The sequence below is a fragment of the Leuresthes tenuis genome, unplaced genomic scaffold (assembly GCF_036924035.1).
Source record: "Leuresthes tenuis unplaced genomic scaffold, fLeuTen1.0.hap1 SCAF_4, whole genome shotgun sequence".
Classification (NCBI taxonomy): Eukaryota; Metazoa; Chordata; class Actinopteri; order Atheriniformes; family Atherinopsidae; genus Leuresthes; species Leuresthes tenuis.
The window spans coordinates 34,642,704-34,668,951 of record NW_027325358.1 but is presented as its reverse complement, the minus strand read 5'-3'; the positions used below and the strand labels follow the sequence as shown (position 1 = coordinate 34,668,951).

General features: G+C 39.9%; 1 protein-coding gene and 1 pseudogene across 2 annotated transcripts; both read left to right on the top strand.

Moving 5' to 3' along the window:
- Positions 1-3,404, top strand: LOC140304914 (E3 ubiquitin-protein ligase TRIM69-like; annotated as a pseudogene).
- Positions 3,329-25,624, top strand: gtpbp2b (GTP binding protein 2b). 2 transcript variants are annotated; one of them, XM_072383571.1, is made up of 13 exons: positions 3,329-3,696; positions 4,868-4,894; positions 5,016-5,054; positions 12,874-13,058; positions 14,233-14,344; positions 15,278-15,475; positions 16,225-16,399; positions 17,676-17,895; positions 18,161-18,296; positions 20,783-20,841; positions 21,951-22,122; positions 23,229-23,393; positions 23,474-25,624. In XM_072383571.1, the coding sequence occupies exons 1-13, from the start codon at positions 3,508-3,510 to the stop codon at positions 23,672-23,674; spliced, it is 1,878 nt and encodes a 625-aa protein (XP_072239672.1). In that variant the 5' UTR covers positions 3,329-3,507; the 3' UTR covers positions 23,675-25,624. The 2 variants fall into 2 exon arrangements, with proteins under 2 accessions (XP_072239672.1, XP_072239673.1); XM_072383572.1 differs by lacking the exon at positions 5,016-5,054 and having other exon boundaries at positions 3,330-3,696.
- The last annotated feature ends 624 nt before the right edge of the window (positions 25,625-26,248 follow it).

Here is a 26,248-nt window from a genome sequence, read left to right as displayed (position 1 = left end):
ATGACGTAAGTGTGCACCAAGTAATCTGCATCCAGTTCGATTTGGGTGCACACCATCAGGTCTGAAACGCTCCTTACAATTCCAAAAGATATTGAAGTTATCAATGAACTTAATCCCATGGGCGATGCATGCATTTGATAACCATGTCTTCAGGCCAAAAAGTCTGCTGAAAAGTTAAATTCCTTTACCCACAGTAGGAATGTGGCCTGAAATGGAGACACGATGTGCTCCATAGTGACACAGTCTCTCCAACAGCAGAGAAAAGTCTTTCTTCAGGATCTCAGAGCCGGTCTTCCTTCTCAAAATATCAAAAGACCCCGTGTGGACAATGATCCTCATGCCATCTGGATGTGTAGACAGAATGGTCGGCAAGATATCTATCAGTTCCCTGACTGATGTATCAGAAAAAGTTATATTTTCTGACTTTGCCATTCTGACATACAGAATCACCAATCAGAATGGTATCTATTCCATTTTTTGTGGTGTTGATTGCTTCTGTTGTCCTCACCTTGGTTGTGGCATTTGGGCTTCTCCTTCTCCTTCTCTGGTTAGCCCTTGGCTGAGTTTTGGGACCATTTCTCTTGTTTTTATTCATTTTTGTATTGCATTCATCATTGCACATTGTTTTTGGAATCAATGGATTGTATCTATTATGCAATGGTACTTCAGGTGGTGGAGAGAGTGCTGGAGGTTTAGGTTTCATGCTGGGTTTACTTCTGCGACAGACAACATGAGACCAGGTTCTGGCTGGGGTTGATGATTTTGGTTTGGCACCAACACTGTTCCAGTAAGAGATATCAGTTGGACCGGCCGGTTTGGGAGCTTCTCCAGATATTCCAGAGTCATTTGGACACATCCAGGGAAGTGTGTCAGCCAGGTCTGCAGTGTGAGGCTCCACATCAGCTGTTATCCCGTGTAGAAAAATCTGAGTTAGTCCTTTGGCACATGAAGGCTCCACAGCCTGCACAGGAGCTATAATAGAGTCAATAAATTCCTCACTCGCACAAATTTCTTGCAGTGTTTCAATCCTCTTCTCGAGTTGTGTTATCTTCTCAGAGAGTCGCTCACACTCTGTGCAGCTCACGGATAATGCAGGGTTAGGAGACATTGTTCTGTCCGATTCTCTTTGCAAGCAGGAGGGCTAATACCGTTTACAAATATACACTTGAAAAAATAGAATAAAAGAATAAGATTATATCCAAGACTATTGGAAAGAAGTAGAATGATTTAAAAGCAAATAAAGTAGTAAGTTGTAGGAAGAAGCAGAGACGTGTCTGCACTCTTCAGAAACATCCAGTTTCAATACCTGCTTAATCCAACTCATGTCTGGAGCCTATCCCAGCTATCATTGTGCGTGAGGCAGGGTACACCCTGGACAGGTTGCGAGTATATCGAGGGGCCACACAGACAAAAACAACCATGCACACTCACACTCACTCCTCGGGTCAATTTGAAAACACCAATTAACCTAACATGCACATTTTTGGTTGAGGAGAGGAATACCCAGAGAGAACCCATGAATGCATGGGGAGAGCATGCAAACTCCACACATAAAGGCCCCCAGCTGGCATAATGGCCAAAAAGCCCAGATAATTCATCACACCTTGAAAAGGAAATCTCTGAGCTGATGGGGAGAAGCTCTGAGGTTTAGCATTGCTTGCATGCTCTGAAGACTACCTGGACCTGTACCCCATCCAAAGGCTCTCGCTGCTGAATATCGCTCTACCCATAAAAGAGGTGGACAGAAATCAATATCCATAAACATCACGTGAGGGGACTGCCATAAGAGCTGTGCCTCAGCTGGAAGAGACTCTCAGAGAGCAGATGAAGAAGCTGTTTGAGGCTGAACTAAAGAGATTCCCAGCAGTAGGCGATGCAGTGGATGTGAAATCTGGAGCTGAACCTATTTGGTGATGGAAAGGAAGTTTGTGATGCCATTGTGATGTGAAGAAAAATCTTCCAAACAATCCAGCCAAATTCTCCTATTATCGTTTTGTTGTGGGAAATCAGTTTCTCTTCAGGTAGATTTTACTATGAGGTTCATGCTAAAGGAAATACTAAATGGAATTTAGCGATGACCAGAGAATCTATCAACAAGAAAGGATGAGTTATAAGAAAATAAACAATGGTTTCTGGATTACCTGCTTGAAAAATGGAAATGAATGCAAAACTCTTGCTGGCCTTTCAATCTGTCTCTCTCGTTCTTGAATTTTGTTCTGAGAAGGTGTTTGTGGATTATAATAAGGGTGTGGTCTCCTTTTATGATAATAATACTGCAGTTCTTATCTACTCCTTCACTGATTGATCCTTTACTAAGAACTCTACCCATACTTCTGTTCTGGTGTGAATACTTGTGGGGCGGTAAATACTCCGCCCCACTAATTAAATTTTTTTAATGAATGTGTGGAAACACAATTTTGATTTGTGCTTATATTTTCCCATCAAATAACAACTACAACAATTATCACCCACACATATTTGTAAAAAAAAAGTCTCAGTCCCTGTATCAGCAGTTTCTTTCATTTTTCTTTTGCTGATTTCCCACCCACATGATGACACGTGATTCAAAAAATAAGCTTTACTTATTATTGTATTTAAGAGGAAGTACAGCCAACATTGAATTTGGGGCAGAAGGAAAGGAATATTTTAGTGTGCATGTGCCAGATGTCAGGCAAAAGTTTGAATACAGTAAATCAAAAATGATGGGACACAAATAATTATATCCCAATTATATATAAAATCATGTTAAAAAAATGTACACAGAGCCATATTACATTTCAGACACACTTTTTTAAATCCAAAAATTGATATAGACTTTAGATGTCAGAAGAGACTGTACAGTTTTGAGTGCTATTTCTATAGAAGCCTGCAGAATATTTATTTCAAGGCCATTGACCTTCAGTTTGAGGCCTCTTTATTTACAACTTTATGTTGTAAAATTTGGATGTGAGGACAATGTTTCTTGTGAGAGACAAGAAAGCCTGCCTTTGTCTTTGTCAAATCCTCTATTGATGTTCTGTGGTTCTTATTTGTTCTGTTTGCGACGCAGTGCTTACTTTCTGTTATTACAACAACAGAACATTTTGGACTCGCTGTAGCTTTTGCTTGTTCTTCAGGTTGGTGTTTTGTTTCCAACCTCCCTCCTTTGTTTGAGTCTGTTGATGGGTCCTCACTGTACAGATAGTGTTGCACATAGTTTTTTGGCTTTAATCTGTTGCTTTCAAATACTCTTATTTTTGAAGATAATAGTAATTTCCGTTTAACACATTTGCTGGTGATGAATTGTGAAAGTTTCACGCGGAAGCTTGATGATATTAATGAAATCTAACTTAACAGCGTTGGTGATGCTGATGAGAGAGCGTCTTACGCTGCAGGTGTCCACACAGGCGGGCCGTGTATTGTAACAATACCATGTTAAAAAGAGGATAGTGCTATTTATCATTGCATATTATTTTGATAGAGTTAGATGTCCGGTTTCTGGCTACCGCTGACTCATTGAACTCAGCAATGGTGGATTTGCACGATAGTGTTGCCGTGTCTCCCGGATGTAGTAGATATGGACAGGGCTCTGGCTCTAGCAATAACGCGAAGAAAACCTCGAAAAAGACGCGAAGTAGAAGAGGCAAACGAGGCAGGAGAAGACGGAACAAAAAGAACAGAAACAACAAAACACCGCCGCCGTTTTTACCCCCGGAGGTAGCTATCCCAATTCTAGCCTGTAGATTAACGGGATATCATCAAAGCAGCTAGCTAGTGCTGCCAAGCTGCGCCAAGCTAATCGTATATTGTTAATACCCGACCAATGAATACGTAAAACATTGTGAGGAAACACTCTTACTGTGAGCTGTACTGTCAGTAATAACGCCAACCTCTGCTCTCTTGTATGGAGAAACTCCATCATTCAAATATCCAGTTAAACATAATATCTGCAAGTATCAAGCACAGGAAACACAGACATTTTTTATTGATGATTTCCAGTTATCAGTTTGACATATTTTCGGTCAGTACAACAACTGTATTTACAGTTTGACTACAGTTGCAAGTAATTGTATTCGGTGGAAGAAACCACGACTGAGGGACATTAAATAAACCGCATTCTGTAATGAAATGCCAGATAAATAAGCCGCCTTAGTAAGCAAATCCTGTCGGTATATGCAAACGTCTTCGCGAAGAGTTATGCAAGTATATAAACCTTGTCATCAGTTATAAATACTTTATTTACACTTGTTTGTAATGAAATGAGGTTAACATGTTCTGGCCTGTCAGTGCACACACATCACATCAGTGACTGCTGGTGAAATAATCAGTTCAGACATATCTGCCCCCTAACATCGGAACATTTTGAAATGCTTAACTTCGGAGGAGAGTTTGAAACTGTCTGTCCAACTGAACAGTACAGTTTAAAGAGGATCGTAATTCATAGTAACAATTGTGTGCCCTGGTTGATTTTTTAAAAGTTTAATAAAGAAGATGCAGTATCTTGGAAAGAGATTGAGACAGTGTCTAGATGTACCAACTCTTTAAAGTATTAAAAGGACTGATAACTTTTTACTGTTATATTCAAACTTGACCAATTTTAGTAATTAGTTCCCTCTCTATTTTGTCTAATACAGATAGATCCAAGACATTCAAAAACTGGACTTCTCTTCCTATGAGAAGTAACAAATCCACATTTCTTATAAGTAGGGAAGGGTGGAGGTTTAGAAGATAAAAGTTGTATGATATTTTTATCTGACTATAAATTGGTATGCACGTTAATGACAGCTGACCTGTTGTTTAGCTGTGATGTGTATGATGTGGTTAGTACAGTCTGTTTCACATCATTTTGATCAGACTTCATCTGTTGTCTTTTTTTTTCTGTTTCAAGGCTGAAGAGGGAAACATTGAATATAAGGTAACTGATTATTTCCTCATCTGATTTTGTGCAAGTTAAAAAATGTTTTTAATTTCTTATTCTTGATTTTGATTTTATTTATTTATTAATTTTTTTGCTTGGCTTGTGTTTCTTGCCACAGACAGCTGAGATGATTTTCATATTTCAAGCTGCAAAACAGGTGCCAGCCAATCAAATCTCGTGATAGACTGCATAACATTCCCAATGCTGATGTTACCCATCGACACAATTGTTATAATGTGTAACCCTCCTTAACCCTTTGACTTGCCGGTTAGTCTTAACCTTTTATAGATTAAATGCCATTTATCAATATTGGAAGGAATCAAGAAAATTAAATTAACTGATCATTTTAGCTCCAATTATTGTACACTGCAAGCATGTACCACTAAAATAGGATCTTCAAGGAATACCGATCAATGAAAGCACTTTTGAAAATTCAGGTCCATATCAACCCTCTAGGTTTTCATAATCATAAAAAGTTGGGATGCTGTGATGTTAGAAGATGTTAATAAAAACAGAATGCAATGATTTGTAAAATCTCATGAATCAATTTTTAGTTACACTAGATGATGTGTAAGAATTTTAAAAGAAAAAATCTTGCACACTGGCAACTATTTCTTTACTAAAAATAAGAAAACTTATTTTTTTCAAATATTTCTTGCAGTGACATAGTTTTACTTTTTTTTACAAGGATCCTTTTTTAACTTTGGTTGGTAAAGAACTTTATTTAGTTTGCAGAACACAGAATTTATTGTGTAAATTTAAACTGTAATTGAGACCCAGTTTCTTTTCAAATTAATTTACATTATAAGAAAATAAATAATTACAAGTAATATCACATCTGGAAAAATGAAATAAATATAACACTGAATAAAAATGTTTTTTTATGTTGCAGGGTTGTGATAAGTTCATATGACACCCTGAATGACAGACCTCAGGTCAGCTCAAATGAAGATTTTGGATGTTTTGGTCAGCTTTCCAGCCTTACACCAGTTTACAAATATTGTTTAATTGTGTAACTGACTTGATCATGGTGGTTATGTCTTGCTGAAGATTCAGCAGAGATATTGGTAAGCACACTAGCCGGGGAAGAGACAGATTAATGAAGATTCTCAGTCATCCGGGTCATGTTAATCATAAGAGCCTGAATAAGGGTAAATGGACTTCTTTTTGGATCTAGGAGACGTTTCATCTCTCATCCGAAAGGCTTTTCAATTCTGAACTAGATGGTGGGGCGCATCGGCTTATAAGCAGGAAGGGTCATTACAGTCACATGTGAACCTCCTGACCAATATGCATGTCGTGGGAGTCATTAACACCTCTGAATTGTCTACCTGCCTGAAAGGGTGAGGTTTGGTCACAGGATCCAAGGTGTGAATAATTGTGAAACTGCCTGGGGAAGAGAGACACTCAGTGCGGTTACATGTGGGCCATTGGATCGGATTAATGGCTAAATTACAATAAGACTGAGTTATTCACTTCATGTAGACACTGAACAAGTGTCTGACAAGAAATCTGACAAGAAATCGAATCAGATCGGGTTACTTGCGATCGAATTAAGACTAAAGGATTGATAATTCAATCCAAATGCCCACTGAACGTGCCTGGAGACGACAGTGGATCGGATCGAGCGTTCTGCGCATGCTCAAGATTTTTTCCCGCGATCATCACCCGGAAGTCGAAGGACACGATATTACTGTTGTTGTCGCTGTCGTCAGAAAGAAAAAAACGACGCGATGGAGAATGCGCCGTTGTGCATCGCGTTTGTGCCATAACCATGCTCATCACAAATGTAGAGGGACTTAGCTTCATCTTGCTCTTCGTTCGCCATCTTTCTGAATGCCTTAGTTTTGTTGTTGTTGGTGGTAAAGACATCAACCGGAAGTGGCTCTATTAGCGTTAGTTGAATTGGGTACAGCGCTACCTATCGTACTGCAGTATTGCATGTTTTGTGCCAGTGATTCAATTTATTCACGATTAATATATCCAAGGATAATTACCCTTGCTCAGGTAAAGAACAAAACCCAACTGTAGCTATAATCGAGTTAATTTCATCATGTAGATCCACTGATTGCTGCTCTGTAGGTGCTGGGAAGGTGATACCTGAGACCACCTCCTCTGTTCAAAGATGTTTTTTCCAATTTAACATAAATGGGTTCCTTGACTCCTCTCTCAAACCATCTGTCTTCTCTGTCCAGAATTTGTACATTACTGTCCTCAAAAGAGTGTCCTTTTCCCTTTAAATGTAGGTGCACTGCTGAGTCTTGACCTGAAGAGGTGGCTCTCTTATGTTGTGCCATGTTCTTGTTGAGCTGTTGGTCTCTTCTATGAAAAGGTCTACACAGTCTTCGCTGCACTGCACTGCACTGCACTGCATACACCACATCAGTCAGTTTGTGTTTTGTCCTTTAGATGAACCAGTCTCCGTGTGGGGGTGTTTTTGGGTTTGAGGTGCACTGGAATGTCATGTTTGGAGAAGATCCTTTTAAGTTTCTCTGAGACTCCTGCCACATATGGAATTACAGTATGTTTGTGCCTGTTCTTCTTAGCTTCTCTAACAGTGTGGTTTGGTCCATTTGTCATGGCTGATTTGACAAAGGCCTAGTTTGGGTATCCATGGGTTTGGAAGAGCTTTCTTGGAGTGCTGATGTTTTCCCTCAGCTTTAGTAGGTACACTCTCAGCCCGTTTAGTAGGTACACTCTCAAGGGAGCAGAATCTGAAATCCAGCAGTGGCCAACACCCAGTCTCCACCCACCACGCCCTACAGGTTATAAAAGGTGAGCCACCCATATTTCATTAAAAAACGGTTGGCAGTGTGGCAAATTTGATAGCTAAGCATCTAAGTTGCTCTGTTGTTGGTTGCAGTGACCAGCACAAGAGCCTGCATAAGACCCCAGTCTCAGAGGACCTACGACGGGAATGGATAAAGTTTATTTTTTGATGGCGAAGTTCCGGCTACGGTCAGCATAAACCTATGTGCCAAACATTTTGACAAGGACTGTTTCCACAATTTGGGTCGGTACAATGCAGGAGTGGCAGCAAAAATTTTCCTAAAAGAGAAATCGATACTGACTCTCCGTGGAGAAAGGACAGTAAATGTGCTTTGTGTTTCTTTTGTCCGATTATCACAAGCTAATGCTAACTGCTAGTTCATTTAGGTACAAACGATGCTGAAATAAATGATTTCTACAGCAGGTTGTGTTATATTAGAATATATACATTCTTAGGGTATGACTCTGGCTCAAACATGTTTGGTTGCAACGGTGTGTGGGCATCCATGACCAGTGCTCGTGCTCAACTGTTGTCTAGTGATATCGGTCGCGAATGATTTGTTCAATATGAACTAATCTTTTATATGACTTGGGAGTAACAAGTCATTACTCCCAAGGATTCGTTCGTTTTCATGCAGTACCCTCCCTCGCCACATGGTAGGCGGCAGTTGCATAAGCTCAGTCAGCAAGACAGGAAACAGAAATTATTCGTTCACGACTCAACTCCTCGGGTCCTCGGACAAGAAAAAGAAACGATTCGTTCACGACTCAACTCCTCGGGTCCTCGTTCATTTGTCACGTGACAGTCAGCTCAGGCTGAAGAGCAGTAGGCACAACAGTTCGTTCACAAACCAGATCGTTCATACGAATCGTTCTTTCGTTCATTTGTCATGTGACTGCAGCTCAGCTACGGGGCTGTGGACTGAGAAACGAAGGAGGAAATGAATCATGTCAGATTTGTGATTTGTCATTCATTCGTCATAAAATCATCATTAATTAGTGGTCTTCGGTTCTTATAGATGTGTATAGTGTTCTTGTGTATATAATGCATGAAGTGTGTAAATAAATAATTGATAATGTGAATTATAACATGCCGAACCGAGGGGCGGAGTGAGCATTAGCAGCCGCGGCATGAAAATCCGACCGCCTCTGAGCAGAGTGTACAGAGAAGGCTGCGGTTTTTGATCCGTGACGAATTTGACCAAATAATTTACCAGACATGTCATAAAGGTGCCTGGGACCTGTGGAAAAGGGGTATGATTGTTCTCCTTTAAGAGTTTAATCCTATTTTGTCACATATGGGGGGGAGCAAGAGTGACTTAGGGGAAAAAAAACATGACAAACCTAAAGACTAATCAGACACTTAACCTAACAAAACTAACAAACATCTTCAATGTGCAAGGTGAAGTTCAGAAAGGCAGCTTGTGGACTTTTGTATCCTCACTTGTGAACTTTATGTTGCTGTCCACTAAGTTGATGTGCGAAGTGAAAGCCTAAACGTCCTGAGTTTTGATCTTGATCCAGGCGTCGTCTACATATCTGAACTAGTGGCTTGGTGTTGTTCCTTTGTGTGAGCTCAGTGCTTTGCTTTCCACTTCCTCCATATAAAGATTAGCCACAATGGGGAACACTGGAGATCCCATGGCACAGCCGTGCTTCTGTCTGTAGAAACCTTCATTGTATTTGAAATAGGTGTTGGATAGGCAGAGGTTCAACAGGACACAGATCTGATCAGGAGTGAAGTTGGTTCTGTTGTTCAGCGAGTCATCTTGCAGCAGCCGTTTCCTGACAGTCTCCACTGCTGTTGAAATCGGTATGTAGGTAAAAAGTGAGATCACATCAAAGTACACAATGGTTTCACTTGGGAACAGTTTCCGCTGTTGGATCTTCTTCACAAAGTCTGTGGAGTTCTGAATATGATGCGGAGTGTTTCCTACCATGGGTGCCAAGATGGAGTCAAGGTGTTTAGTAATGTTATAGGGGACCGAGTTGATGCTGCTGATAATGTGTCTGAGTGGGACTCCCTCCTTGTGTATCTTCGGATAGATAGATGCACGGACAACTGTCCTTTTCCAGGTCCTTGAAGGTAATCTGTGACTTTCTTCTTACAGTTGTCTGTGGGGTCCCTCTTCGGGGCCTTGTAGGTGGGTGCTGTCAGTAATGTTATATTATCAGTGTATCCCTTGATCCCAGCTGTCTCTGGTAAAAGATCATAAAAGTACCATCAGAAAAATGAGTGCTCTGTTGGTGGTGATCCTCCACTCCTTATAATAGTGACTGCAAAAATGAATTCACTAAGCATCCACTGGCCGCGGTTAATCCTGAAGTGTACGTTTCTGTGAAGTAATAATTGAACAGATAAATAACAAAATAAAATAAGAAAGCAGTTAATAAACTAATTGAACTGGCGACAAACTGATGTCTCAATCAGCATCTAAAGGAAACACGGGTGAACTCTTCCGGTAGCCAACATGGCCTTAAAACTTTCAGCAAAGGGGTTCAACAACCAGGATACAGAGACATTCCTTCTCAGTAACATACCGTATTTTCCGCACCATAAGGCGCACCTAAAAGCCTTAAATTTTCACAAAAAACGGCCGGTGCACCGGATTCCAAAATCTGTCACGGATTCCGCCATTTTGAATTTACCGCGGAGAGAGCTGAGCATTCATTGGGGCATCAATCCCCCTTTGCATCACTCACCGCTCTCCTTTAACGCCGCTCATCGCCACGTTCACTTTTGCCACGCCTCTTCGCTCTGTACATTGGAAAAGAATGGCAACTGGCCACTTCCGTCGCTCGCTTTGCGTTCGGTGTGAATCCAGGGTCAGGCGGATTCCAGCCATGCACTCTGAATGGGGCGAAGATTGTATCAAGCTCGTACTTAGCGAATGACATCATTAATGCTTTTGCCCATGTCCCAGTGAGTGCCTATTCTTCAGTATGAAATGGGTGATGCAAACCAATGTGCAGTTTATAAGTTTATAAGTGTAAAAACAACTGACGATGTTGTCCTTGACCGTCGGACCATTTCCCGCTGACACAGGGACGTAATACATACACTACGTGTGCTGGCAGCGATAAACCAATCAGAGAACATTAGGTAATTCGTACACCTTATAATCAGGTGTGCCTTATGTATGGGTTAAGTACAGAAATGGACCCCATAATTGAGGGTGCGCTTAATAATCAGGTGAGCCTTATAGTGCGCAAAATATGGTATAAATGGAGACCCGCTATGTTCGTTATGTTCAGGTATTGAAACTCAAAGGCATATTTTGTCAGGTTGTATGGTTAGTCTGTCACAAGGCCGGTATACGTGGCAACATAACCAAGTATTAAGAAACTTAGCTGCAGGTATTGAAGATAAACAAAGGCAGGTAGATTTAGGAGGCTCTAAGGTGAAGAGAGTGGCAATTCAGTTTGTTCAAGAGGGGGAGAAAGTTAATTAGACAATAAGGAGGCAAGATATAGTCTTATGGTCTAGGAGTGGAATGAGTCTATTTCATAGAGCTCACTGTTCCTTGGGAGGACTTAGTAGTAGAAGCACATGCAAAGAAAAAGCTTAGGTATGTAGAGTTAGGAGCAGAAGCAGAGCAGCAAGGATGTACAGTTAGGATCTGTCCAGTGGAAGTAGGATGTAGAGAATTTGTTGTGAGTGAGGAAAATAGTGAAGGAAATGTCAGATGATGATGCTGATAATGTGTCTGAGTGGGACTCAATGACTCAGTCAGTCCAGTCAGTGGATTTCGATTTTGAAGAAGCAATAGTAGCTGGGTGCCCAGCAGGGGGAGCACTTAAGATAAACAGGCTCTTGGAAGAAGCAAGAAAGAAATCCAGGATATATTTAAGTGAAAGGTGTGGCCCATGTGAACCAGGGTTTGTATCCCCACCCCGCTATGACTAGTGTGCAGTTGGTGAGAGGCTGGGGTAGCTTGTGATTGTGGAAGAAAAGATGGTTGTTGTGGTGTAAGGAGCAGTGATGGCTGACATTAGGAGAGTGACTCTGGGATGCCAGTGATCACTGTCTAGCTTCCTGGAGGTGTTGTGGGCCCAACTAGACGAAACACCGATGAAAGGAGGTTCCCACCTGATTACCCAAATGACATGTTGGCCAGCACTGCTCACTGGTCTATATAGGCTACATAGGGAATTATTCACTGAGTCTGGTCCTTTTTTTTTTTTTAGCACAAGTTTCTTTACTTCAAATTCAGGATTAAACTGTTTCATGTTAACAAGGCACTGTAATCTCTCCTCATTTACTCTTGACATCTTGTCTGTAGTTTTCGTCTTCCTGTGTAGTCAGACTCCCAATGCTTCTTTAAAGGCTGTCAGTTTTAAGGGCTTCTACAAGCTCAATTAGCTACTCCCATTTGTAAATGTCTTTATCATTGGCATGGTTACGAATTTTTAACTGATGTGAGCAAGTTCCAGATTTCCAGCAGAAATCAGTCTTGTTGCAGTGTATCTAAACCAGCACAAAAAATGCTTAAACATTCAGTGTTCTCACTGAAAAAAGCTTAAAAATCCAGTAAAGCTGAGGCTGTACAGTTCAGGATATCCCAGATGTACAACTGTCAGTTTCTTTTGAGATTTTTGCTCACGTGTGAGCTTCTGAAGTGTGTCTATTGTCATTATATTCTCATATTTATTTATAGGCAATTGATCGCAAAATGTTAATGTTAATGTGAAATGAAAAGATGGCCATTTGAATACTGAATCTTATCGATGGGGAATTTCTCTGTGTCACATTTATTTTAGCAGTCTCACGTTTGGCTTTTATGGTGAATTAGTGAAATAGTGTTGCACGATATTTGGAAAACAAGCAATTTGCAGTTGAATATTGGAATATATTGGAATAACAATGTGACTTGGAATACATAAGCAAACACTTCAGTACATGATTATTTCAGTTGAATTAATGAGGGTTGCATTCATTTTCTGCACCTGTACGTGCCAGTAAAAATGCACAAATGCAGAAGTGGAATGCTGAATTCCTTCATACACATGTACTTTTCCTATTTCAAGTCAAAATGTCTTTGCAATATTGTTATTATGCATGTTGTTATTGGGATAGCTATATATATATATATATATATATATATATATATATATATTAAATATTGTGCAGCCCCTATTTCCAGTGTTTTGTGCTCTGTGGATATTTACCTATTGCACAACTATGCTTATCTCTCATGATGCTGTAGTTGAAGCTAGTCAACCCCACTCAATATCGCTTCGAGCATTTGGCCACACAGCTGAAGTGGCGTCTACAGGAGGGTCGTGGTGAAGCTGTCTACCAAATTGGAGTGGAAGACAATGGTCTGCTGGTTGGCCTGACCGAAGCCGACATGAAGGCCTCGCTCAAAACCTTAAAGAGGATGGCAGAGAAGTAGGACACATTATTCCTGTCTTTTCATTAGTCTGATAAAGTTTGAACAGTTTCTACAGTCATAAATATATATCATTAAATGTTATCTTCAGTTGTTTCATTATATTATATCTTTCCAGTGCAACGTGAAAATGAATGAGAATGGACTGGAAAGTTACTGGAGGTGATCTAACAAGAAAAACATTTTGTTGTCAGTTTGATACAAATCAATATAGTCAATTTTTCTGTAAATAATGTATTTCCCACTATACCAACAAATTATAACAAAGCAACAAACCGATCTTGATAACTGAGTGGCTTTGTCAATCTTTTGAGGCCCAAAAAAATGTAAGCATTGATTTGGTGAAGCGAACATTTAATAACCATGACATAAAAAGCTAGAACAAAGTGATATACTACCTTCCTCTCGTTCAACATAAAAAAAATTAAATAGATTAAATAATATTGCATCATTGAAGAAATATGCCATCCAAAAAAAGGTACAGGCAAGATCTGTGCAGCTATTTTGGCTGTATTTAGATGTATTATGATGTCCCAATGAGAATGTCTCTACAAATGTTTTACTCACTTCACAGACCCCTATAGTGTACTACAAGTACAGTGCTGCTGAAGAAGCTCATTGGCACAAAACATTAGGGGAAAAGCAGAAAGATGTGTTTCTGGTGAGGGGCATGGACCTCTCTTTTGGAGGGAAATTTCCAAGTTTGCAAGACTGGCTCTGTCTTCTCTTTTTACCCCATAACATCCTAAGTTTTGTTTTTCACTGTGTCAGAATAAGGAATTAGTGGCATGACAGTGTGTGAAGTGGGATTTGTGAGTCTCACATTCGAAGCAGACTTGAAAGCTCTGCGTGTATGATGCTGTTTATTTACAGTCACTTTGTATTTGTCAGCAGCCACCGTCATCGATAGAGAAATTGATAAGCTCAGGGGTGTACGATTCTGATGCTTTGGAAAATTGGGAACTGGTTCTTGAGTGGCACTGATTCTCAATTCTTATCTCTAGTCATGGTTAAGCTACATCTTTTGACAAGTTCCTAGTCGTATGTTGACATTTATTATGTGTTGAAATAAACTAAATACTATGACTTAAAGGAGTAAAAGATGGAGTATCTGCATTATGTTGTCTGTTGCTGTACCTGATCAAGCATTGGTCTTTCCGTCTTTCTCCTCAGGGTTGGGGCTGATATCACTCTCCTCCGAGAAAGAGAAGTAGACTACGACCTGGACAGAAACACCAGAAAAATCGCTGAGGTGCTTGTTCGAAAAGTTCCTGATGATCAGCAGGTAAGAGTGTGTCCTGGTCTAGACAAACACAGCAGTATGTCCTCATGCAAGTGCTCTGAAACCTAGAATTCCTTGTTTTGGTCTGAAATCTGTTGTTCCGTTATTAAGCTTAGTGTGTCTTCTTGCTGGTTAGTTGTGACAACAGACTCTGGTGGAGCTCTGGAGTTCAATATCAGTGTAGTTATCACAGTTAAAGTATGATAGCCGCTTTTAGATCAGCTCAAACAAAATGTTCAAAGAAAAACAATCCAGTTCAAGTTTTTTTTTTCCCCCTGTCCTGTCCAGCATTATGGCAGCAGAATTGTAATCTGAATACCTTTTATGCCAAACAGATTTGCTTTGCCAAGGGAAGCTTTATAAATGTAAAGCTCCCCTTGATGCCCATCAACTGCCCATTTATTTATTTTTGTTTACAATATATAACATGTAATAGAACCGAACCGGACCGAACGGGACAAGGAAAGAAAAAGAGCAAACAGAACAAAAACAGAAAGAAAAACCAGACAACCAGCTGCTACACCTGTAAAAACAAAACAGACAACAATCCACGGCCTCTGTGGGGATTCCAGCCTTAGCGCCACCAGGAGCACCTGAAAGCAGACAAGCAGAGAAAAAACAAACACACAAACAAACAAAAACAAGCACAAGTAGCATCAATCGCATACATCACAACTGTGGATATGGATAACCTGAGACGACATGATAACACATCAACTGCTTAGCGAGCATGCTACTGGGCTAATGAATGCATGTGTGTGTGTGTCCAGTTCAAGTTAACAAAACCTGAAATATTAAAGGCATTTAAAAAAGACACAACAGCACACAGTTTAAGACAGAAATATAGAAAGCACGAGGCTTTCTTTAAATTGTCGCAATCTGATTAAAACGATGACAATTTGTTTTGCCCCATCATGCTTTTTTGACCGCCAAAAGTTTTTGGACCTGCGGGTGGCAGTGCTGGGAAATGTGGATTCAGGGAAGTCAACCCTGCTGGGCGTCCTCACCCAGGGCGAGCTGGACAACGGGCGAGGGCGAGCACGGCTCAACCTATTCAGACATCTACATGAGATCCAGACTGGGCGGACCTCCAGCATTAGCTTCGAGATCCTGGGCTTTAACAGCAAAGGAGAGGTATTTATATGAACACGTCCTACTGATGTTACAGTGAACACAAACGGTAGTTGTATCTAATATGATTTAATGCTTATCTTGATACAGTTTGGTGTTCATGTGATGTTCATTATGGATTGCTGGATGTTTGTACCTAAACAATTTGTACAGATCCCCATAAGATGTAAAGCAAAAGTTGAAATTGGCTATACAACAACCGAGCTGTTTATAATTATTATGTAGGCATCTCTAATACCAAGTTTCATTTTTTTTTTCATTTTTTCATATATACAATTTATTGTGGAAGGGAGCAGGGCCTTGCCACTGCTCACAACACTTGTTATTTAGGGTCAGAATGTTCTCTGTCAAGGTGAGGATTTTACCTTTGCAGCCTCTTATGGGGAATTTATGAACAGGAACAACACAGAAACATATCACATGGCAGTATACACAGAATTCCTGATGACAACAGCTGGTCAGATTATTTCATACAATCTGATATCATTCTGTGTGCATGTGACCAAAACCCAATGTCTGTCCGGCACCACTGTGTCTGAGATGGTCACAACATTGTCCGTCCTCACCTTCACAGAAAACATTCTGACATTAAATGATGTGTGGTGTGAACAGTAGCAAGGTCCTGCTCCCTCCCACATAATATGACAACTGATACAGTTGCTGTAACCTTTTAAATTAGATACACCTTGTTTTTCACAAGAATTAATGATGCTTATTCTGTGCTCACCTTCTTGTCATCCTACCATATGCAGGTGGTGAACTACAGCGAGTCTCGGACAGCTGAGGAAATTTGTGAAAGTTCATCCAAGATGATCACTTTCATTGACCTGGCAGGACACCACAAGTACCTGAAGACTACCATCTTTGGCCTCACCAGCTACTGCCCAGACTTTGCCATGCTGGTGGTGAGTGCCAACACCGGCATAGGTGAGCTGCTGCCACACACTGAACCTACAGGAAACAGCAGTATCAGAACACTATGCTAAAATTAGTTCTGGGTATAGGATGCATTAAGTGATTGGTGAAATCTTCGGTTTTGGCATTTCTAATTAAATGTTTGGACATTAGCAGACATTTTTCTTCATTCAGACAAGTTCTTCATTATTGTCAATTTAATAAATCCAAATAATTATTATTTTGCTATCTGTTAATTTCCCAATTAATATTTTAAGTAAACACTAGGTAACACTACAGACAGAGTATTTTCTAAAACGTCTTAAGTTGACCATCATATTTTATGAAGTAAATTTCTGGTCAAACTGTAGATGTGATTGTCACTTGTAATGACAACAGTGATGCAGCAGTGGGTTTGTTTAGCTTTATGTGACAATAACTTGATGATGTTCTGATGATGTTCTAACTAGCCTAAAGAGCTCATAAGTCTGCACTCTCTTGGAAAAGATTTTCCTTCTGCTGCTGACCATGTCTGGAGAACAAAAAAAAGTTTTAAAAAATTGATAGATGCTTCAAAGTATTTAGTTTGCCCCGGATTCTTAAACCCTGTTGCTGTACAATTCTCATAGTTAAGATTCTGCATCTGTCCATCCACATTTGATTGAGTGTCTCTCAAGTGTAGGCATAATCGAATCAGAAGTTCATATGGCACTCTCCCTACCAGGATAGACGGATAGGATAGGATGAAAACAAGCCTGTCATGGTCAAGGTGGACAAAAATCCTCTAATGACATGTAGCACTAACACTCTCAGGCAGTTGATTTAAAAACACTCACCTCATCCTTACTACGAATGAGCAAGGAGAGCTTGGTGAGACATTCTTCCATGCTGCTCAGAGAACCAGGATTATACAAGTTACCTAAAGTTATTTTTCATAGTATTTGTTTTGTGTTTCACGTTGGGAAAATACTAACTCCCAGAATGCTGGGCATTAGGGGTGCAACGGTACAGGTAACCCACGATACGGTCCGTACCTTGGTAATTGGGCCACGGTTTTGGTTCAGTTTCGGTACGTGTTTTGTGCGTAAAGAGAACAATTTTTTTTCTCCTAAAATTCTCTTTATTTTGCTTGTCAGCAAAAACTGTAACCATACCAGTATCACACCTTTCTTTCAAGTTAACAGTTACTCAACACAACTTTCAAATGTGTACATATATATATATATATATATATATGTATACATACATGTATACATACATGTGTATGTATGTTAGCTTTCTCATGGTGTTCCTCCTCTTCTCCATCCAGCTGGTACGACTAAGGAGCACCTAGGCCTGGCCATGGCACTGAAAGTTCCCATCTTCATTGTGGTCAGTAAAGTGGACCTGTGTTCCCGTGGCACTGTGGACCGAACAGTGCGGCAGCTGGAGCGAGTTCTGAAGCAACCAGGTTGCAACAAGGTGCCCATGTTGGTGTCTAACCCTGATGACGCTGTGACTGCAGCGCAGCAGTTCACTCAGTCCACGTGGTCAGTGCAAATACTACTGATGCTACTGCAAATACTGCAGCTGTTTGCTGAGCTCACATGATGAAGCTGAGTTTGTATTGTAAATGGCAATACAACTAAGACTACTGCAACAGTCATGTGTGGGTCATTTTAAATATGAAGACTAAAAACCTTTTAATCAGCTCCTGCATCCTTAGCATTGTTATTTATCGATGATCTGTTTCCACAATGGGAATTCTACTTGAAACACTAGTTAGTATAATTAAACCTTTTTGTGTGTGCACAGCATCACGCCCATCTTCACCCTCTCCAGTGTGACTGGAGAAAGCTTAGATCTCCTGAAGGTTTTTCTGAATATCCTCCCTCCATTGAGCAACAACAAAGAGCAGGAAGAGCTGATGCAGCAGCTCACAGAATTCCAGGTACACACACAGACACACAGCTGAGTGTCTTCAGAGGACAAAACATTGACTTCCATTCATTTCCTGAAGACTTAATCTCTTAATCCTTACAGTAATCACTTCTTATCAACCATTACCCAACTTTATTCTAACCCTAAGATGACCTCAACCCAGTAGTTGTTTGGTGGCATGCCTTCCTTCACAAGCCAAAATAAGCTCACTTCCCTGCAGTCAATAGTTTTGTTAACCTATTATGATTATAGGGGAGGCAGTCAAAAAACATTTTTGAATTTGTATTGTAAGAGGACATCACAATAAATATTTTCTTGAATCATATTCATTCAACTTTTACTCCATATTTTTCCCAGATACCCAGGATATGGTTTGGCTGCATATGTCATGGCAGTGGTTGTGAAACAACTTAACTTTAACCTAACCTCAAAGCTGAATGATGTTTGCCTCCATGTATTTCTACGTTTCTGAGTTAAACTATATGTTACAGGGACCACCATCCCTCCAAAAGCCAGTCGGTGATTTTAAATTTGAGAAAGTCTTTAACTTGATAAAATTAATATATGCCCAGTAAGTAAATTCTAAACTCCAGTCAACAGGGCTCCAAACTAATTTTCAGTTCCAGTTCTGATACTCAATTTGGAACATTTTTGTAGCACCAGAACACAATTTCACTTACTGAATTGACATTTAGCACAACACTTTTGGTTTTATCATTTTAACTGCATTATTAATCTAACAAGCATGTTTTTAGGCTGTGAGAGGAAGCTGGAGTACCTTGAGAAAAGCCACACATACACAAGGAGAACATGCAAACTCCACACAGAAAGGTGCTAACAGTGCTAACCACCACATCACCATGCAGCAGCAAGAAAACCAAGGAGCCCGCATTTTGAGGGAAGTAGCAACTTTATACAGAACATATGTGGCAGTAAGAGTCAGAAAACTGTTTGACTCAGGGACAGGAAGTAAAACTGGAATGGACGAGAGAATCAAGTACAACAAAGAAAAAAAAATCGAGAAGTGAAAATGTAAAAATGTAGATCATAGAAATAGAGAAAAGACTAACAAAACAGGGACCAGCAGTAATTAACATATTAAGAAGAGTTCTAATCTTAAAAGGAGACATTGACATAAATTAACATCAATCCAAGAAACAAATGGACAAAATCCAAACCAAACACAGCTGAGTAGGTCCTTTTCTTGAGATGAGTTGTCAGGATCATCTTCTGTCAACTCATCACAAACTCAACCAATAGGTCAAAGGACCAAACAAAAGTGACATAGGACTACATCCACCAAATGTTCCTGCTTCTACGGCCTGGAGTTTGTAGCTCTGTTTTGTCAGTGTAGCTTGTGGTGTGAAGTTGAGAATAGTTCAAAGTTAGCCCAGACTGAAAGCATTCCCTGTTTTATTGTCTATTTTACTTTACAATACTTGGCAATAGTTTTTACAAAATTAACCTCAAGTTGTACTGAAGACTTCAGGCTTGTAATTCTGACCTTAAACTCATTCGTTAGACACATAACAAATCAAGTGAGAAGCAAAGTAATCTTCCATTTACAATCTGCCTATTTTTGTAAACTACAGTGCTGCCACAGAACTGTAGCAAATACAGCATGAAGATACTTTCACATTGTCTTCAGTGTTTTAAACCTGGAGGGAACATTCATCTTTTATATACAGAACCCCACAACTGTGTTGGAGGATGGATCAGAGTGAGATTCATTTTGCTGAAATTCTTATAAATAAACCCCCCAAAAAGTTAGTTTTCTCAATGTTTTGAGGTTTTGCTGAATAAACTCCCTATTATGGTCAATGATTACTCAAATAAATAACATGCAAGACAGAATATAAAAACCCCTGCGTTTGTAATTTTAATTTTCACCTCATTGTGGGTATATCAGCCTCTGACCCCACACAGTGAGACTGTCACCAGGCTTATAATTCCCACAACACACCAAAACCTTTAGATGTTTAGTATTTACCTTTAAAAGCAAGCTTTGAGATTATAGAACTCTTGCTGTGGTGGCCATGTTGGAGGTCTCCTAAAATATCCTGGGAATATTTAAAAAAGTCTTTGAAACGTTGAAAAATAAACAGCAGAGAAAATAAACTGAGCTGCCCTGAGAAATTCTGAATAGTTTGTTTGTTAGAGCTGCTCACCTTGAGATTGTGGCATCTGCCAGTATAAAAAAAACTAACCAGCAGCTGAGGATCTTTTATACAACTAGCTATTAATGATTGAAAACGTCCTGGACACTCATCAAAAATGAGTGGCAGTGGTCTTTGATTCTGTCTTGATTTTTGTTATTCTTACAATTTTTCAATTGCTATATGTTTATAATTTCACATACAGATTGACAAATACTTTTGAAGTAAAAACTCTACACATATGAAAGAAAATTCTCAAAGCAATAGTAGGTTTTTAAAACTGTGAGGAGAAAATCTAATTTGGATACTGATGTTCCATCTTGTCTGTTTGTGTTTGCAGGTGGATGAGATCTATTCAGTTCCTGATGTTGGGACTGTGGTGGGAGGAACTCTGTACAGGTGAGATCATCAAGTTTAAATTAGAAAGAGTAAATTGTATAAGTAATTCAAGTGACGCTTGAAGTCTAAAATCATTAAAGGAGACATATATTATTTCCTGAGGTCTTACTGAAACGTATCAGATAGGCTTTGGTGAAAATATCTGTTGGATTAAGCACAGGGGCTTTTGCAGGGGCGTTTGCAGGGGCAACAGTATGAAACTAAGGAACATAAGAGACCAGAACATTTTCATGTTAAAATAATTTAAACCTGTACTGTTCATGCACCAAGTTGTCAATAAAGGCATAAGGAACAAAAAAGAAAAAAAAAACGTGTTGCTTTAAGACCTTACCTGCCTTAATGTTAGGGGATAACAATGAATATGTTTGTGACAATCTGATGGTGGGACAGAAATGGCCATCCAAAATCAAGCAGCCCCTGTTGCTGGAAAATGGTAAAGTGTCGTAAAAATACAAGTGGCATACTGGCTGAGAGCAGCAGTTGACCGTGGCAGGATCAGCATATACCACTTCAGCAAGAATGGCATACCACTGGACACTTTTCTATTGGTGCAGAGGAGGAAAGGTGAACCTCAAGACTGTTGTAAGTTTACTCTCAAAATCTAAATGGCTCATTGTGCCAAACCTAGAGAGTCCAAAACAAAGTACCAGGGTTGTGTCTTTTATGAGTTTGTAGTGACACCCAAATATATGCTCTCAAGTACAGAAAGAGGTGATTTTTTCCTTTCTAAAAGTCTTTTTGACTTTTATAATGTATATTCAAACCATTGTCCAGTAGCATGCTAGAACAGATTAAACCAAAGCCTTCAATTCTGCCTGTAGTTTTTAATCTTGAGTTGCATTTTTTTAAATAGAGGATATTCACACATTCAGGTTTTCTTTTTTACAAATAGCACCTTTAAAGTCTGTCTTTTGCAGTACCCATAACGGCTCCCTCAGTGGTCACAATGGTTAGGAATCATTGCTTGGATATCTGTGGCTGCTGTTTGTTTTTGGCTTCAGGAATAAAAGGACAACCTCTGAAATCAGAATCTTCTTTGTTCACTGACTGGTTCTCTGTACTGGTCTGAACCACAGTAACTGTAGCAACACTCAATGTGTGGGTTTCAGCGGAGTGTGTAGGGAGGGTGAGCGCCTGGTGGTGGGTCCGACAGACGAGGGCCGTTTCCTGCGTCTGAAGGTGGGGAGCATCCAGAGGAACCGCTCGGCCTGCAGGGTGCTTAGGGCTGGACAGGCAGCCACTCTGGCTCTGGGAAACTTTGACCGCTCGCTACTGCGCAAGGTTAGAGGTCACCTAAAGACATACAGGCATTTTGGAGGTGATTGAAAGCTAACAGAGCCATGAGAGAACAAATGAAGGGATTGGTTCACATTTCTGTAATCTGTTTTAAGACATTGGTCCAGTTTTCATGTGTACATTGTAACATTTTTTGTTTTCGTAGCTCTTGGTCAACAAATCCCTTTGACACGATTAACTGTTCTCAACTTTAGCTAATATGAGACTGAGTTCAAGGAATTGGACTAATCAAGTTTTTCTTCTAAACTCATAGCCTTACTGGTGTGAAAATTCCCTGTTGAATAAAACCAGACCAATATAGGAAAATACCAAAATGATTAAACTCTTGCCTTTTATTTCTTCCAGTAGATGAACTCTCTTATGACAGGGAAGAATCGATCTCTTCTCTAGGGCCCAATTATAGTTGCTTGCAGATGTGCTCAAGGACATCTGTAGGCACCACAGAAGAGTAGTGGTCCTTGGTGGTCCAGTTCTATAAACACTATTTATGAAACTAAAAATAAGAATTTTAAAATGTGACCTGAACTTTAAACTCCTGGAGAGTCCTATCAATCCATGTTCCATTGAGCAATCATCTTTTTGCACTGTCAACTAATCTGAGACTTATAGTTTCCTTAAACAAAGTTACTGTAAAGCAGGAAAATAATTCTAAACGAAGAAAGTGTTTGATTTGCATTTATTGTTTCTATTATTACATTAATGTGTACAAAAGGCCCAAGTGCATGAGTCCAGATGTTCAGAGTTGTCTTTTTTACAGGCTGACAGTTGCACTGTCAGAGTCCTTTATATACTTCCTGCTGTGACAGTATCGTGCATGTTGAACTCTGTTCTATGGATGTGCATTTCAAGTGAAAATACTATTCAAAATCACTGGGGAATTGTTCAACCATCTTTTGAGCTTTACAAATTTCTCTTTAAAACGTTGCTTTATTTATTTATGCAAAAGTGTTGTTGAAATTATTTTAAATTCTTCTACAAGTGTAATAACTGAGAAACGTGGCAGCTAACACTTTTAAGGAACACAAACGTTCCATTTAGGTTTCATCATGGCCTTCACATCGATCACTAACATGCAACATCTAACAATGCAGGGCATGGTGATGGTCAGCCCCAAGATGAACCCGACCATCTGCTGTCAGTTTGAAGCAGCTATTGTTCTCCTCTTTCATGCCAAGACATTCAGACGGGGGTCGCAGGTGACCGTGCATGTGGGTAATGTCAGGCAGACGGCTACCGTGGAATGCCTTCATGGAAAGGTTGGTGTAATTAGGGAATGACTTTTGGTCCTTGTTCTTTTACATAAACAGAGAATGTGACCGCGTCTCTTCTGCTGCAGGATGAGCTGCGAACAGGTGAGAGGGCTGTCGTTCGCTTCCGCTTCATAAAACACCCTGAATATCTGCGTCTGGGCGCCAAGCTGCTCTTCAGGGAGGGCGTCACAAAAGGTATCGGACACGTCACATGCTTGCTCCCCCCCTCCCAAAACTATGACCAGAACCAGGACCAGAACCATGACCAAAATCTGCAGGAATATTGAGGACTCATCCTTCGTACTTATCACTGATCAACTGGCCGAGTTCTGGAAAAACTTGAACCTGTTGAAGGTCACCCATGTTTTCTTGAATCGGTTTGCTCCTCCTGCCATGTCAGCATATTTATCCGCCACCTAAACCTATGTTTTTGTCCTCATTAACACCTGTTCTGTAAGTTCATCATCATCATCATCTTTTTCAGCAGGCATTTGGTCTTGAGTTGCATCTGGATTACCTCAATGGACTTAGTGCTGGAGAGTTAATCTGATGCTGTGCTACAGATTGATTCGAGAGGCATCTTTTTTTAATCAGTGCAGCCATCATAAGAAGACAACAGGATAATTTGTTTTTAATTTTTTTGGCAATTGTTTTTAAGCAGCATGGTGCTTGCTTGTCTTCTGGTGAGGTGAGCAAGTTGTATGCTCCACAGGTCAGACTGACATCTCTGGAAGTTTGTGAAGGAAGATTTTCCTCAGAGAGCTGTGGTTGCTTTTCATTATTCTCAAGTGGCTTTTCTTCCTTCAGTCATGCTATCTGATATTTAATCCATCCATCCATTTTCTATACTCGCTTAATCCAACTCGGGGGGTAGTGGTTGTCTGGAGCCTATCTCAGCCATCATTTGGCAAGAGGCAGTGGGGGGAAGCCAGAGCACCCAGAGAGAACCCACACATACACAGGGAGAACATGCAAACTCCACACAGAAAGGCCACAGACGGGACTGGAACCATAATCCTTTGCTGTGAGGCAACGGTGCTAACCACCACACCACCGTGCAGCCTTCAGATATTTCAGATCTTCATTTTTAATGTTTTAGCCTTTCAACTTCACTTTAGGAACTTATTTATTGCTAACATTTTGCGTGACTCCTCTGCATTTTTCTTAGAGAGCCATTGGGGAGCGTGTGATGTAATTTCTTAAGAGTTTATCTGAACTAAAAAGTCATTTTATTTATTAAATCAGTAACAGTAAGCTGTAGAAGCAAACTGGTTGGGATAGTTACTCTGATTAGTTATGGAGGAGCTTTCAGACTGTTCGTGACAGAAAGCTGATACTTGATACGAATAGTCCGATAAATTCTCATTTCGTGCCTGTGTGTTCATTTAGAGATTTATCCATTCATTTATTTTTTTGTCTTCTGAGCACACATTTTAATTGGTCCACATTATACCCTTTTTCTGCAAAGAGAAGCAGCCAGTGGGAGCAGGAAGTCACATGCAAACCCACGCAGTGCAGCGAAAGGATGGAGAGAACTTCCTCCCTGATTGAATTTCATATGTAAAACTAGCTGAAGTTACAGCATAACCATTGATTTTACTTTAGTTTGTGTTGATTTTGTTTCACACGTGACAAGTGTACATTATAAAACCAAGATTTTAGCGCTTAAATGTGGGATAATACTCAGTGACAGCAGGTTAACATGCAATGGGCCATGTTCCTCTCAGTATTTCAGATAGAAAAATCTAGAAACAACAACACCATCACTGTAACCTCAATGTATATGTTAGAACATGGAGTACCATGGAAGTGTTGCAGTAAAACACAAAACCACCGGGAAACACAATAACCCGCATCTGTTTTATTTATGGTTCAAATCCATGTTCAGGTTTTCAGTGTCTGATTGTCCTTCAGCTTTACATTTTCAACATAATTCGGGCATAAGGGCAAATCATCAAAGCAAATAGTAAAACTACCCATAATAGCTGGACAACTTGCTGCTCCCTGTAAGCATGGGGATTCAATCCAGCATGCTAGCACACCTGTTAGCACAGTGAAATGTCCCCAAGCTTCCAGTCATGAGGATGCACAGATGAATTCTGCAGCCATTCTCCTGCTGCCTCTTTATTTGAGATCACATATTATTTATTTATTTATTTTTATTATTTGGGGTTGTAAGATGACACTTTTCATATCCCTATCTGCTCTTTGTATCAGCACACTCTTGCTTTTTGCACTTTATTCAAATCATTATGATGAATCCTCTCTCTCCGCTTAGGGTGGCTCTGAACAGCACATACAGATACAAACCGAGACTTTTCCCCCTTGTTCCTGCTTAGTCATTTACAGTTTGGCGTCACAGAAAATGAACCAGAGCTTGATTTATGTTTCAGATAAAAGTATCACTATATAAATGTGTTGGTATAAAAGGTATCCTTCTGTACTTTTTTACTCTATACAGCCTTACATTCAGTTTGTTGACATTAAACTTTAATTGTTGATGCCTGCACGAGCAATACCTGCAATTACAAATGACTGGCACTGAAATCTTTGTATTGTGGTTTCCAGTTTGTTTCAATTATCCATTCAGGTTTCTTATTGATTTGTGAGGTTTGTAGGTTTGATGCATCAGACAGCTTTGTGCAGCTAAACATAACCTGCATGCTCTTTGACTGACAAAGACTCTTATCTCCCATTTGAAATATAACAAATGTAAATTCTTAAGTGTTGATGCTGTTCAAACATTTTTTTGAGGTTCTGTGCAATTAAATATTGAATGTAATCTCTGTGATCTTGTGTAGATTACTGTTCAAACGGACTTACTGTTAACGTTGCACTTTGTATTGACAGCATGTGTGTTG